We start from the raw sequence: 16,565 nt of genomic DNA, 5'->3' as shown, positions 1-16,565 counted from the left end.
CACACATACATACAAACCAGCTCTTTAGTTGCAGTGATCATGAAAGCGTACAGCACTCATTATCTGATAATGTATTGAATACATATGCAGTTGCAAACCATCTGTCAAGTCATGTTGTGTTGTCATGGAAATGTACAGTAATCATTGTCTGAGTAATGATAGTATCTGATTAATAATAGTGCATCATACATACATGACATACATACATACATACATACATACATACATACATACATACATACATACATACATACATACATACATACATACATACATACATACATACATACATACATACATACATACATACATACACACACATACATACATACATACACACACATACATATACATACATACATACATACATAGAAACATACATACATACATATACACATAGAGACACACACACCGACACATACATACATACATACATACACACACATAAAAACATACATACATACATACACAGACACACAGACACACACAAATACACATACACACATACATTCATACACACACATAAATACACACACATACATACATACACACATACATACATACATACATACATACATACATACATACATACATACATACATACATACATACATACATACATACATACATACATACATACATACATACATACATACATACATACATACATACATACATACATACATACATACATACATACATACATACATACATACATACATACATACATACATACATACATACATACACACACACATACATACATACATACATACATACATACATACATACATACATACATACATACATACATACATACATACATACATACATACATACATACATTACATACATACATACATACATACATACATACATACATACATACATACATAGTCATGAATGTGTACAGTAATCATTATCTGAGTAATGATAGTATCTGATTAATAAAAGTACATCGTCATATAATTATTTTATGTGGGACAACAATACGTCTAGGTAAACTTTGCCTATTACTTATTATTCTGCTAGGAGAGTGTGGAGAGATGACCAAAATGTAAAAAAATTGCTTGGTCAGTGTGTGAAAAACTGCACTCAAACAATAGGTGCCGTACCGACTCTCGTGTCTGTTTACAAAATGCGCATAATGGTGATTCTTTAATTCCAATCTATGTAAGTAAGTATTGTTACACTATTCTGAGTAATCTTTTATTGGAAATATTTCAAATTTACACTCTGTGTACATCTATTGGGCATTAAATTTATATTCTCCCATTCATTTGGGGAAAATCGTCTTCCTAATATTTTATCCCATTTATGTTGATCTGTTGTTTTAACAAAGGTAAAGTCGCATAATATTTGGTAATAATATTTACTTTTCTTTCCATTTCTCACAAAACTTATATTGAATGATAAAATAGGATATACTTGTTTATTTGGAAGCATTTTAACAGACATATTTTTCTTCTTGAAGTAGTCAAGTACTGCATTCTTAATGCTAAGGTATTCAGGGAAATTAGTGTCAATACAGAAAATGCTTTTAATATATTCAAGGGAGTAAATGATACATTTTGATTTATAATAATATGACTCAGAAATATAATTCCCTTTTCCTCCCATTTCTTGAAACAAACCGGTTTTCCTCCTATTAAGATGTTATAATTACACCATATTGATTGGCTTAATATATCCTTTCCCTCAGATACCCTTTGGTTGCCAATGTTTATACACTCTGACTATGCCGTCAGTACATCTATCCAATTTTTTTGGTGATTTACGGTAGTATATTTTTGATAATATATTCTCAATCAGCCGTCCATAGCCTTGACATATTTGGAATGTATATTGAAGCATTATTTTTCCATAATATATTCTCATTCAATAAGCTTTTAATCCACATCAACATTTGTGCTTTAATAGTATTTATTTTATAATTGGAACATTAACAATATTTTTTACATTTGGAACAAAAGCATTTGTTGGTTATACTTGGAAAGCATGAAATCGTACATATACGCATGAGATGGTCTTTCTTTACCATGCTAAACATGCAGGCTATTTTTGGGTGAATCAGCGGAGACATACGCCGACGTATGGCAATTAAATTGGTGTATGCCGCAAGAATCAAGTTACGAAACATAATCTCGTCATAGTCATGAGGAAAGTGATATCGGACAGCACCCTCCATCGTGATTCAGGCTCGGTTGCTTGCTGCAAAGAATAAGCACTACTACGGAATATGGAGAAACTTGATCTCACTCACCGACTGGAACTACCGTGCCTTCGTGATGCATTATTGGCAAAGGCCATCCCCATTGTACCAACGGCACTGAGGGCAATGTTTGGAACACATTGGGTGTTTCATAATATAACGAGTGTTGGTAATATGTCATCTGTAGAATAACCCACTGGACAGGTTTCTCATCCACAGCAGTCTCAGACTGATGCCTCTCAAGGAGAACCCTGCCATTCTCTCAAGGAGTGTGAGGGAGTTTAGTTTTACGCCGCTTTTAGCAACATTCCAGCAATACCACGGCGGGAGACATCAGAAATTGGCTTTACACATTGTACCCATTGGAGGTTCGAATCTGGGTCTTCAGCTTGACGAGCAAACGCTTTAGCCATTAGGCTACCCCATCGCCCCTTCTCTCAAGAGAACCCTAAAGTCATTCTAAACTTATAAAAAATATTTCAGCATCAAGCAATATGTCAAAAGTTTCATTATTTTTAAAAGTAAGACAAACCTAAGTTTTGGAAAATCACGCTATTTCAACAAATTGAGTCGGGGATTCAAAGAGAATCGAATTCGAAGAGTTGTTTATTTATGCAAATTTATACATATGGAGATATGCTTAATGATGTGCCTTCCAGATCCAAACAATAGGTTCTAAACGTTATACAGCAGGCTTTATTAGACAATACTCACACGTGACATCCACCGAGACACTTGAGCTGTCAACAGTCCCGTGTGTATTGGAAGCCTGACACTTGTAGGATCCTGTCTGTGACCTGTCAGCCATGGGGAGTGTCAGTGTAGCTCCATCACTGTGAGATGTCCCATTCTTGAACCACTTGTATGTACAGGCAGGTTTGCAGGTGATTGAACACAAGATACTTGGTACACTCTCTTGACCTTCCCTCCTGGTGTAGGACAGAGTGGAGGGTTGTAGTACCACAGCATAGGGGCCATCTGCCAGAAAAGAAGAACAGTGAAACAGATTAAACCAATGTGTGTACACACAGATGGCTGAACACGAGATGCTTGGTACACTCTCTTGACATTCCTTCCTGGTGTAGGACAGAGTGGAGGGTTGTAGTGCCACAGCCAGGGGGCCATCTGCCAGAAAAGAAGAACAGTGAAACAGATTAAACCAGTGTATGTACACACAGGTGGCTGAACACAGGATACTTGGTACACTCTCTTGACCTTCCCTCCTGGTGTAGGACAGAGTGGAGGGTTGTAGTGCCACAGCCTGGGGGCCATCTGCCAGAAAGGAAGAACAGGGAAACAGATTAAACCAATGTATGTACACACAGGTGGCTGAACACAGGATACTTGGTACACTCTCTTGTCCTGCCCTCCTGGTGTAGGACAGAGCGGAGGGTTGTAGTACCACAACATAGGGGCCATTTGTCAGAGAGGAAGAACAGTGAAACAGATTAAACCAATGTATGTACACACAGATGGGGGAACACAGGATACTTGGTACACACTCTTGACCTTCCCTCCAAAACATGATTATTCAGAAAGTGTTCGGTAAAACGTTTTGTCTTCGGCAGCCAATCCCCGTCATGTTGGGGTCCAGCAGGGACTGGTTTGAGTCAGACATTTTCCTAAGATTTAAATTGTTCCTATGTCATGTCTTTTTTTTAAGGAGTATATATATGCTCTTACCGCTGCATTAATGATTGATCTTCAGTAACCTTTGATTGACACATTTCAGCGTATCTCAATTGCGTAGATCGATCATGATGTTGATCACTGGATTGTCTGGTCCATACTTGAGTATTTACAGACCGAGTGTGGCGTAAATCGATATTCACTCACTGATGATTTTCTAACCTTCCAATTTTCCCCCACATCCAAAATGAAATGTAAGAAAATGAATGAAAATATATATTAAAAATATTCAAACCCGTGCGGAGGTATCAGTGAAATCCATCATAATATCTTAAAGTATAACCGTCAGAATAGCGATCAAGTACCCCATGCACCTTCTCTGCAAGGCGGCTTAGTTTTAATGTAGAATAGTGGTATGAATTTCCTTAGACCCACATTGTGGCTCCATGTTGTACACCTGGCTCCACTCGGACTCCGGACCCTGACTTTCTCTCGCTCTACATCTGTAGCTGTGACTGTCCCGGGAAGTCACTGTGAAGGTGTAGGGGGAACCAGTGGAGGTAACTGTGATGTCAGTGTTGTCACGCTGCCAGGTGTAGGTCAAGGTCAGACCATGGTCAGCTGGGACAGTGACAGAGGTGGAGCTGCAGGTCAAGGTCACTTGTCCTCCAAACACAGGGGATGGTGGTCCACTGAGAGTTGGCTTGGTGGGTTGACCTGAAAATGTTCAAGTGTCGTTCAAGTATACTGAGCATATCTCTCATACGGTTGTGAATACATGAGTTGAAAGCGTTATGTTCAAAACTAGAAATAACTGAATTAATAAATAAATTACAAAAAACTGCGCTAACACAAGGACGGGAAAACACCGAAAACATCTGTCATATCTTGAAGACGTATGTTTGTGGTCTAACAATCTAAAACGCGAACGCAGCAAGGAAGGACTTTGTGAACGTTCTCTTGCTTAACAGGTTTTTGACATCACACCGTTGAACAGTTCAGTGTAACTTACAATTCGTGTTCTGTGAAAACATTTGACTTTTCAACGTTATACATCACTTCGTAGCAAACGTAAAGAAAGACTTGATGCCTTCATTCATGGTGCATTTGTTAATAAAAGTGGTGAGGATAGGTATACTTACATTTCTATATCAAAAGTTTCGGGGTATTTGGCGATAAAGAGAACGCAAGCAAGTGTAATCTGTAGTTTACTGGGAAAACTAAACTGACCGGCAAAAGAAGGTATACCAAAAGTTACCATTTCTCAAATTTAAAAGAACAATTTTTGTATGTAAATTATCCACTGAAACATGTCGCCCAAACGCAGCAATTTGATACCTGCAGTGAAATTCACGTGCACGTAGTGAATAAAACATCAAAGTTGTCAATTGTATAAACCATTACTTTGGGCCTCTGTCAGAGTTTCACATGCACTAAGGGTATAAAAGATAGTGTGCGGACAGGTTACACAGATATGCCACGACTATCATCAGTTGAACGTGAGAGGGCCATAGGTATGCTCCAGATGGGGTCGACACACGTTAACGTTGCGAGATCCTTCGGCTGCAGCCGTGGAGCCGTCAGTAGACTACTGCAACGTTACAGGCAGACGGGCCAGGCACAGGACAGACCAAGAAGTGGGACGCCGCGGGTAACAACACCAGCTGAAGAAAGGCATTTGAGGACGGTACGCATGTGAAACCGTTTCCTGACGGTAACGTCATTAACGGCGAATTCCCTTGATCGTGTCAGTCGATACAAGGTGGCTAGACGTCTTCGGCCAGCAGGTATCAGAGCCTACAGACCCTTCAAAGGACAGGTGTTGACCCCTGAAAACAGACGTCACAGATTGCGTTGGGCCCCAGTTGTTTGTCGTTGGCAGCGTCACGACTGGGCTCGTGTAATGTTCAGTGGCGAAAGCAGGTTTTCCCTATACAGCTCTGATCGACGTTTATACCTTCGTGGAGGTGAACGTTTGGCTGCTTGTTGTGTCCCAGAAGTTAGATCCTACGGTGGTGGGCGTGACATGGTTTGGGGAGCCATCTGTGGAGAAGTTATATTATTGTTGGGACTTTGATTGCAGAGAGGTATAGGGACTCAGTTCTGCATGCAATCGGCCTCCCGTTTCTTAAACAGCAGGCTAATCGTGTCGTCTTCCAACATGACAATGCACGCCCTCATACTGTGACCGATTTTCTGGAGAGGAACAACGTGAAACTATCTACCGTGGCCAGCACGTTCTCCAGACATATGGGATGCACTAGACAGACGTGTGCGGAAACGCCCTAACCCACTGACGTCTTCGGGTAGAAGGAGTGTGCGTGCCTGTATTGATGCAAGGAGTGGACATATATGATACTAGAGTGATGGCAGTGAACATGTATTGTGTGTAACGCAGTACCTGCTTATCCTCTATGTGAATGGAAGCTGGTTTTCAGGACCCCCAGTGAACTTGCGCATGTCTGACGCCACGTGTGTCTGTAGTATGCGTGTGATGTTTAGCTCAGGTTGAGGAAAGATGTTCTTAACACCACTGCATTATGTTTTGTGTGTCTTTGTCGTCTGGGTCAATGAAAATGGCCTCTTGAAAACCTTTCGCCTCTTGAAAACCTTGTATACTTTCTTTTGCCGGTCAGTTTATATATGAAATACAAGCCTTCTTCACCAGTACAGTCAACGTAAAATGTAAGGTAAACATTTAAACAAGAGGTAGCTCTATCCATGGACACGAGTTGGGCTCCTACCCTTTGGATGTGTTTCTTTAAGCTTATGAATCTGAATTTTGGCTTGGTTTGACAAAGTCAATACTAAGTAATTTGCCCAAACAGTACTTCCTCTCCAGGTGTATCGATGATGTAATATGTCGTTCAAGAATCATGAAATAGCCAATTCACATGCACAAATAAAACTCAGAGACATTGTATTTTACTGGTCAAAGTGAAATACAAGATTGTACCCTGTTCCTGTTTTAAGGGTTGTTTCCCGAGAGTGAGTGACACCTTTAATAGTATTTCTACATATAATAATTACCTGGATCAACCATGTTATTTTCCCTTATGTACATATGTATGTACCCTGTGATGAAGCCAAAATCTTTATGATCTTACTAACATGTAACATCGATGGAAATATTTCTGCTGCAATAATTCTCTACAACCGTATTCTGTGTCTAATGCTACGGCCACACGTATGCTAGTCGTGTTTATTACATGACTGGCAATTGAATGGCACTGTTACTATGTAATCTAAACATAATCCTCGCTTGTATCATGTAATGTAAGTAGTTCGGTGTCCTTGTTTTATTATTTGACAGACAAATGACTGACACTGTTGGTAACATTTCCTCACATACTCTTACCTAGAACAACCAGCTTCTGTCCACATTGAGGTATGATGTCAGATACTCCACCATACCCACAGATGTAGGTCCCAGCATCAGATCTGACAACACTACGGAGGTCAAAGGCCATGGCCTTGGGGTCAGCAGTTAGATTCCCGGTGTAGGTGACACGAGCTGTGTAGTTCCCCAGTATCTGGTTGTTATTGAGTGTGTTGGCCAGTAGTACTACAGCTCCAGATGGACTGATGACATACATGACAGTGAATCCCCCTGATACAGCTGGTACCTGCCACCTGAAGCTGGCTGTCTCAGACTCCCTCACTATCACAGGACTGGTCAGCTGAGACTGTACACCTGTGGAAACGTTGTGTTATATGCTCATGTGCGCAGTGATGACTTAACACTCAGTCTACGATGGATTTAAAGAGTGTCACGCAGTGTGTCAAACGTTGTTTAAATGATGTTCCGATAATCAAGCTTTCGACACGTTTTATGGCAGGCATAAGGAGGATATTCCAAGCATTGGCTCACAAAACTTATGTTGTGATAACGACCAAAAACTACGGGGTTTGTGTATTCAGACTTTTATATTGTCAACAAACGCGCTTATACCGACATCAGAGCAGAGAGATATCATCAAAATCCCATTATAGGTGATTGTGTTTTACATACAACGGCCTTGTACAACAAAGACAGTGAGAAATGGCAATGTATCTTTTATAAACAAGTATCACCAGTATCATGACCAGTTTGACCCATTACATCCTACAGTGTTTTCTGACTCGTTCGACAATTTCTGCAACTGCAATGCATGTATTCTGATATATCCCTACTGTATAGAAAGAAGCAGTTCTGAAACACGAACCTAAATGGTTTACAGTTTAACACTTGAAAATAGATATTTCTCTATGGACACTTCGCAAAGCATATGGAAAGTGCAGACATAAACTAAAACGAACCTTTTAACAATGGCCGTACATTAGTTTTAAACCCGAACTAAGATCCAAACATAGATTACACATTTAGTCAGTACTAGTGCCAGAGCCAGTTTACATTCAAATGCCTCTACTTCGGTTGATTGACTTCGTTCCCCAGATATTATTGCTCTGATTTCTATGGACGCCACGGACTGAGGAGGTGCACTGTTTCACCGAATCCTCTCGGAGAATGGAGAAAACACAACAACACAGTGTAGAGATTGTTGATTTTGTGCATTGGGCTAAATGTATTAGAAATGTAAAAAACGGATATTGTACTGGATCTGACCCGAACACATCGAGGAAAGTGGAAGTTAGTGGATAAGGTAAAACTTCACCTGTGTGTGTGTAAGAGTATTACAAAAACAGAATAAACCTACCAGTGATGACAATTCCGATAACATACATCATCAAACCCGCATGCAAAGTATCCATGACAAAACTGGTCGGATTGGTCATGTCTCTGTAAAGAAAACGATTTCTGGTTGAATTTAACAATCAGTATCATTATCACATGTCTGGTTTAATAGGGATATATGTTGTCTCTCTTTTTGGTTTCCCATAAAACCAATTCTTTATTTATTCATTCTTCTGTATTCTTCATTCTCTAAGCATGTGCAAAATGACGTTAAGCCAAACTCACTCTCTTATCCAAAGGTAACACGACAAGTCATCTGCCTTTGGTCTGTCGAAACTTACAGTTCAGCTTCCAAATTCAACGCACCTAATTCGATTCATCAAGTTTGAAACGTGGCCAGTTGTAAACACATCGATTCTATGCTGTCACTTTTCCAAATGTATTCCGTTCATCCGCAAATAATGGTATCAAACCAGATTATTGTTGTTCGTCAGGACATTTCAAAGTCCACTATCTGAGCCCCTGGTTGTCATTGGAAAGTGCCTCATGGGAAGTTATATCTTTATACTTGACTTGTACACTTGAGTTGTACACTGACACATTGATACACAAATTGAAACTCCACCACTTGTAGCATTCACCATATTCGTGAGCGACCTAAACGAAAACCGTTGCCCTGAACTGGCAGGATATGCTGGTGATATTTCTGTGGTAAAATGCAGATTAATCTCACCAGGCCGCCTTTGTGTGTGTAGTACAACCTTCCTGTGGGCCGTCTGTTTGTGTAAAGCTTTCAACAAGTCATGCAGCACTCATAATCCATATGTACATGCAACTGGTGTTCACCTGTGTAAACATACAGGTAGGCGTACTCTCGCTGGCATATTGCCAAGTGTGCTTCTGCTAGAAGTAATGGAGTTAAACGTAGAGTGTAATATAGATACCTACACCTCTTGTTTCATAACTCCCTGAAAGAGAACGCCAGCACCTGAAAATACGTACACTTAATATCCTATCCTAAACGTATCGAACCCTCTTGGATTCACTGTGTGCGACCACTGCTCTGTCTTTGCCTGGGTCTCCGTTTGGGCCGGGGGGTTAAAAGTACCCGGATGATTGTTGCATTGCCTAAAAACAACACTTACCTGGATTCAGCTGGTATGGTCTTCTAATTTGTATTTTATCCATGAAGCATCCTACCTACGTCTGGTGGAAACCTGAACACAGTGCACTAATAATATCACACATCATACTTCCTCATTGCTGTCGGGTAGGACGGGCTATATTTAGACCTAATATGTGGTAGCTCAGTGGGGACACATTCGTTCTATACTGATGTCATGCTGAAGTGATCCTTCAATAACAGAACATTTGCCTTATATCCGAATGCATTGTGTGGAGAAATGAGATTGCAAAGTCACCAACCAGTCTATATTGTAAAATCCCATTCATAATTAACTGGGTAAGTTTGCAACAAATCAACCCATGTCAAGGATTATCGGATGCACATTTCACGGTTGATATGTGTCATTGTATTTCATCCATATCCATTTTCTTACTACAAGAAAGCATCTAGCACCGTTGGATGTGGAATACCTCTACGTTTCCCTAATGGCGGGTCCCTCTTGACTATTGAATAGTGTCTCCTAGTTTGGTACGTTTACTTGATGTCTTTACAAACTTCAAGACCCGACACTGACTACGTGGAATACCTCTACGTTTACCGAATGGCGGGTCCCTCTTGACTATTGAATAGTGTCTCCTAGTTTGGTGTGTTCACTTGATGTCTTTACAAACTTCAAGACCCGACACTGACGATGTGGAATACCTCTACATTTCCCTAATGGCGGGTCCGTCTCGACTATTGAATAGTGTCTCCTAGTTTGGTAGTTTACTTGATGTCTTTACAAACTTCAAGACCCGACACTGACTACGTGGAATACCTCTACGTTTACCGAATGGCGGGTCCCTCTTGACTATTGAATAGTGTCTCCTAGTTTGGTATGTTTCCTTGATGTCTTTACAAACTTCAAGACCCGACACTGACTACGTGGACTACCTCTATGTTTCCCGAATGGCGGACCCCTCTTGACTATTGAATAGTGTCTCGTAGCTTGGTATGTTTACTTGATATCTTAACAAACTTCAAGACCCTACACTGAAGATGTGGAATACCTCTACGTTTACCGAATGGCGGGTCCCTCTTGACTATTGAATAGTGTCTCGTAGGTTGGTATGTTTACTTGATGTCTTTACAAACTTCAAGACCCGACTCTGACGATGTGGAATACCTCAACGTTTTCCGAATGACGGGTCCCTCTTGACTACTGAATAGTGTCTCCTAGTTTGGTACGTTTACTTGATGTCTTTACAAACTTCAAGACCCGACACTGACGATGTGGAATACCTCTACGTTTCCCGAATGGCGGGTCCCTCTTGACTATTGTAAAGCGTCTCCTAGTTTGGTATGTTTACTTGATGTCTTTACAAACTTCAAGACCCGACACTGACGATGTGGAATACCTCTACGTTTCCCGAATGGCGGGTCCCTCTTGACTATTGAATAGTGTCTCCTAGTTTGGTATGTTTATTTGATGTCTTTACAAACTTCAAGATCCGACACTGACGATGTGGAATACCTCTACGTTTCCCGAATGGCGGGTCCCTCTTGACTATTGAATAGTGTCTCCTAGTTTGGTATGTTTACTTGATGTCTTTACAAACTTCAAGACCCGACTCTGACGATGTTCCTATGTGTACTACAATGGGTAGAGGTTTGCCCTGAACCCTTAAAGTTGAAGTACGGAGTGTTAGTCGTAACCTCTGCTCTGGGATAGGTTTCGTCTGATTTTTTAAAATAGTTAAGCAGCGGAAAATTGCAATGTTATTTTCTGCAATGTTTAACATGCATCAACATGTAGGCTCATTTTTAGGAATTGTGTGTATGTTATAGCTCAGGGCCGTTTTCATATTGTGCCCAGGCTGAGGTAAGAATATAAACTAGCGCTCGTAAGAAAGCATACAGTGTTGAAAAGAAAAGAAACACATATATAAGGCGTTTTCTGTATATCAAAATGTTATCAAATTAGGAGTTAAACGTACTGTGTTAGACAGAATTGATAGTCTCTAAATTTCATTTTGAACCGAACGCGGTTCAAATGATTAATTTAGAGAGTGTCAATTCTGCCTAACATTCACATAAGTTTCCAACACAATACGTTTATCTCCATTCTACCATAACCGATTTAAAATCCATTTCCTTCCTTCCGCGGAAGACACTGCGACATCCGGCATGGTGCGAGAGGCGAATTGAACTCTTCTGTGAAGGGAGTAGAAGGCTGTAGGTGCCTCCACCCCGGCAAGCTACGAAAACAGTGACAGTGCTGCTTTGTGTACATGCGACTAACTTGGGATTCCTTGAAACATTGGTTTCATCATTTGGGACTGGATTGTGGCCAAGCTTTTTTCAAAGTGTACGAACATAGATCACCAGCAGTGACAGTCTTGTGGGGAAGCTGGCAGAGCAGAATTCTGGTGGTTCAATTTTTTACATGTATTTTTTGAACGATGCAACGGGACATGATGGAGTGTGAGTGGAATAAATTTTGTGAACATTTAGCCTGACCGTTACCTTGCGAATTTCCAATTCTTATGATTCTAAACGGAAACAAATATACCATTTACCAGGTAGGTAAATGTCTAGTAAGGATTTGCTGCACAGTTTGTATAGATAGCGATAAAAATTACAAGGCTTTCTGATTTACATGTTAGATAATGTTTGTTTATGTTTGGGGCTGTGTATTGTAATTGAAATTGAAAATTTTATTATTGAAGGTTATATGATAGTGAGGTTCCCTAATAAATTGGGGAGGAAAAATCATATAAAAATTGTATTTTTCGAGTTTTAATAAATGTTTTATCAGCATTTCCATCACGTCTGTTGTGTTGATATCAGCCATGTTGGTGGTCAAGCTGATGCGGCAGTGTTGCATACGTGCGCAGTGAAGCGGTCGTGAAATCAGACCAATTTTCAATCCAAAATTGATAGCGTCTAATTTTATTGATTGACCAGTCAAAACCGAGCATTTCACGTAGCCATGGTAGAATGATGAATCGATTGTGAGTGTGATCAACATTGGCTTCAATACACGCCAAAAACACGTCGACGCATTGCTGAAAGTAAGGCATAATCCGTTGCCACAGTTCTTTGATAGATATGGTAATAGCCTGTACTTGGCACCTTAGTCAATCAATCAATCAATCTTTATTCTCCTTTAACCTCCACGGTGGTACAAGAGCATAGGATATATAGTATACATAAATTTAATTGCATTGTTGGAAGATCGTTGCATTATTTACAGTTTGTGCGTGGCTTATTGATAATAGATATAAACTTTGATAATTTCTTAAGAATAGACAGTTTGTTGGATGCGAACAATGATTTCATCTTATACAAGTTAGAGAACGTACAATAATATGGTTCCAAATAGTGACGTCTAGTTTGAGTGAAGGCAGAACATCTAAATAGATAATGGAATTCATCAGCTGTTGAAGGTGAGTTACAGAGATGGCAGGTTCTATCATTTTGCGGGATGCGTTTCCAACGGCCAGTTTCAATTGGGAGATGACGATTACTCGTTCTAAATAATAGCAAGGGATAAGATATTTCTTTTGGTAATAGAAGGTATTTTTCAATTGATGGGAAATCTTTCAGGACACGATAATTTTCAGTCCTTTGGGACTGCTTCTGATGTCACATTGCCACCTTTGTAAAAACTGATCTTTTAGTACGTTTTCAACAGTAAGAGAAATATATTTCGTTGTACAGGTGAACGGGCCTGTACTTGGCACCTTAGTGCAAAGACCTATACAAAACGTACATAATATGGATCCGTGTAACTGACCTTGATTTACAATACGCACATACAGACGACTGACTTTTGTGTTGTGATGTAGCCCACGAGCAACAAAAATACTCACCATATCTGTTGACATGATATTCAAACGACTGATTGTGACACTGTAATCTCAAACCCAGCGGGTCTGTGCAGCAGTTTGCGGATTTGTTGTATTACGTACACAAAGATGTTATATTATTTATAATATTTTATGTAGAACTCTTAACACAGCAGATAATTTCCCAATATGGATGGATACGTGTGTATTTGGTGCAGTGGGTATCGGAGGAACCTTTCCAGTTCAATAAGACAGTAAATAAGCAAAAATACTTTAGAAAATGTTGTCTTAATACTAAAATGTCAGTGGTAATACGAGTGCAGTATATATTCAGTGTTTATGTCCGATATAACTCGTAATCTTTAAAAAGAAATTTGATACAAACAGACAATGAACACCATTCATCCTTCATTATGGCATATCCTCTCGTGAACTCATCTACTATTATAGAAAAAGACATACGCAATAAACATGTTAATGTGTGCACCGTCAATGTGGACAAAAGGCGGTGCAAGAAATTCTACCAGTCGGATTCCATGCAAGTAACATAAACGACTGTTATGTTCTGGGTTTATTTACTATAATGTACATACTACTTGGAAATATCATAGGGGAATACTATGAGGTAACGAGAAAATGATGACATTAAAACACACTACATGAGAGCTAAGAAACCTATCAGTTCACAGGCTGTGTATTACTATCCCGTGACATAGTGTCCGTCTCATCTGGTGTTTCTTCACGCATTCCTATAGTGAGGATCTGAAAACAGAATATCAGTTAAATGTGTCACATTATTATCGTACAGAATATGACAAAAATAAAAATATTGCATTCTACACTAGAACAGAAGCTTAGGTATTTGTTGGAAACTAACACTGCTTCTTGTGTACAATTCATTATTGTAACTTTCCTCTCATTCAATACGATAGATCACCTCAGTTGTGGGTACCTTCAGGTTGAGAGCCGCTGTTCTGGTATGGAGAAGCGCTGATGGACTCGTATGGTATAGGAGGCGTCTCTGTCATGTCTTCGTAGGTACTTGTTTCTGGTTTGGCATCGACTAAACAAAATATATACACATTATTACATACCCTTCCAAACGTAAACACAACGATACATACATGTATAATACCTGCAATATGGCATGTCTTCACTTCACTTATGATTGAGTTCTATAGTAATGTAAGAAACTGTATATATATACCGCTTGTATTCTCATAAACCTTCAGCTGTGTGTAATGTTGTCTTTCCGAACCCTCTGTATCCGTGGTTGGAGACTGAGCTGGACTGTTGATGTGATCTGTAACAAATCAACATGAATACATAAAACACGAGGTGTATGACTAAATGTGACCACCTGTATCAAACCTGATATGTTGAACCTACCTAGTGATGAATATCCTATGTTTTCCATTTCTTCAATTTCAGGATTTCTGGTGCTACAAAGGTAAAGGCGATCGATTATTGAATTCAATAATGGAAACGAACCTTCAGTATGTGACATTTAACGTATTTCAAACTTATTTCAAAACAGTTTATTTACAAATGAAGTATACCTTTTTCGAGAAGCATTTTCTGAAACAAAGAGAATGAACATTTAGTACACTGAAATAAACACAAATGAAGATTCGACAATTTGGATAATGTTGGTTACTGGTGCAGGGTTTGCAAAGGAAGAACAAGAAATGTGAAACGTTAATTATTTAATGAAAGAAAAAATTCTGCTCTGAAGGATATAATGTTTCATCGTTAATATATTACCACCCCTGGATTTGCGCATTTGAGTCAGAACTGATTCCCTGGTAACTTTGACATTCACCATAATAGTCATCAATATAGCCACTTTGATATGAAACATCTCTATTTTGTAAATATTTCATTAAATACTTCATGATTATACTTCCAATACAATGAGATTTAACAACATACCTGTCATGACGTTTCCAAACCTGAACCCCTTCCTGTTGAGGACAACCAGAACTAGTGCTCCAATCAGTAAGGTAAGAAGTAGGGTTCCTATTGCGGTTCCTGCTATTGCACCTGTCATGTTACAGTCGGCTTTGAGTGGTTGTGGGTTTGTGGGACCTGCGAATGAAATGAAATATATATTGACTGTATAACTACTGAGTTAGTACTGAGGCATTGTTATCCCTCTGTGTGACGTGACGTGTTTTACAAAAGTATCATCTACCTCGTCGATACAGCTTCTAAAGATCTACCTAAAGTGAAACCTAAAGATAATGCACAGACATATCTATGCGTAATTGAATATCGTTTACAGCATCCACATATATCGATATAAATATGTATATCTGTTGAAGAAAACTGTACCATTAAGCTTCTTAACTTTTGCGAAACAAGATAACCCGCGGTTAGAACCTAGCTGCACTTTAATTCATCAACAGCTTGCTCCAACACAGGTGATGGTACACCTGAAGACGTGAAAATAACCGGTCCTCACCATACCAAAGTACTGTCACTTTTTAGTGTCTGATTCGTGTCATGTGGAAAATTGTTCGAGAAAGGAGTGGTATATAACATAACGTAAATAGACATATTTTGGCCACAATGATATCTTAAATCGGATGCTATATATCCTTCAAATCTTAGTGTGGGGAATTGCTTTCTGTACTTATCAACCTCTCCAGATACACTAATTCTCACAGCTGACGTTGAATGTCCTGACATCAGTGTAGTTGTATCCTCCATACTGTCACGCCCCCAGACACTGACACTGTTGACCATGTTGACTCCTGCTGACAGTAAAGGAGAGAGTAGATGTCCTTGTCTGATCACTGTCACTGACCGATGCAGATCCAGTGCCAGGACAGGACCATGTGATCGTAGCTAGAGGATTTCCTCCTGTCACCGAGCAGCTGATTGTCTGTGGGTCTCCTTCAGACATCACATCCGGAAACTGTGTGATGGAAGGAAGGGCACGTGGTGGGTCTGTAATAGGATTAATCAAGATTGTATAAGTATAAATGAAGTATAAATGACAATGTATGAAGTATAGATGTAACAGCAGAGACTAGGAACCTTTTTTTCAGAATGGCCTCAATACAATTAGCTCGATATTTCCTCAATGGG

At 39.6% G+C, this 16,565-nt stretch overlaps 1 protein-coding gene across 1 annotated transcript in view; it reads right to left on the bottom strand.

Moving 5' to 3' along the window:
- LOC124271923 overlaps positions 1-16,565 on the bottom strand; it is a 33,854-nt gene that overhangs the window by 10,757 nt on the left and 6,532 nt on the right. Inside the window, exons 8-17 of the mRNA XM_046707097.1 lie at positions 16,282-16,424; positions 15,032-15,050; positions 14,680-14,775; positions 14,425-14,535; positions 9,721-9,733; positions 8,883-8,933; positions 8,539-8,621; positions 7,200-7,535; positions 4,277-4,558; positions 2,927-3,190 (exon numbers count right to left, since the gene is read on the bottom strand). Coding sequence (XP_046563053.1) covers positions 2,927-3,190; positions 4,277-4,558; positions 7,200-7,535; positions 8,539-8,621; positions 8,883-8,933; positions 9,721-9,733; positions 14,425-14,535; positions 14,680-14,775; positions 15,032-15,050; positions 16,282-16,424 — 1,398 coding nt within the window. The remainder of the gene's footprint in view (positions 1-2,926; positions 3,191-4,276; positions 4,559-7,199; positions 7,536-8,538; positions 8,622-8,882; positions 8,934-9,720; positions 9,734-14,424; positions 14,536-14,679; positions 14,776-15,031; positions 15,051-16,281; positions 16,425-16,565) is intronic.

This window comes from Haliotis rubra, unplaced genomic scaffold (genome assembly GCF_003918875.1).
Source record: "Haliotis rubra isolate DU_JTF1 unplaced genomic scaffold, ASM391887v1 Scf1643, whole genome shotgun sequence".
NCBI classification, from domain to species: domain Eukaryota; kingdom Metazoa; phylum Mollusca; class Gastropoda; order Lepetellida; family Haliotidae; genus Haliotis; species Haliotis rubra.
Note: the sequence above shows the minus strand (reverse complement) of the source record. Positions and strands in the feature narration are given on the sequence as shown.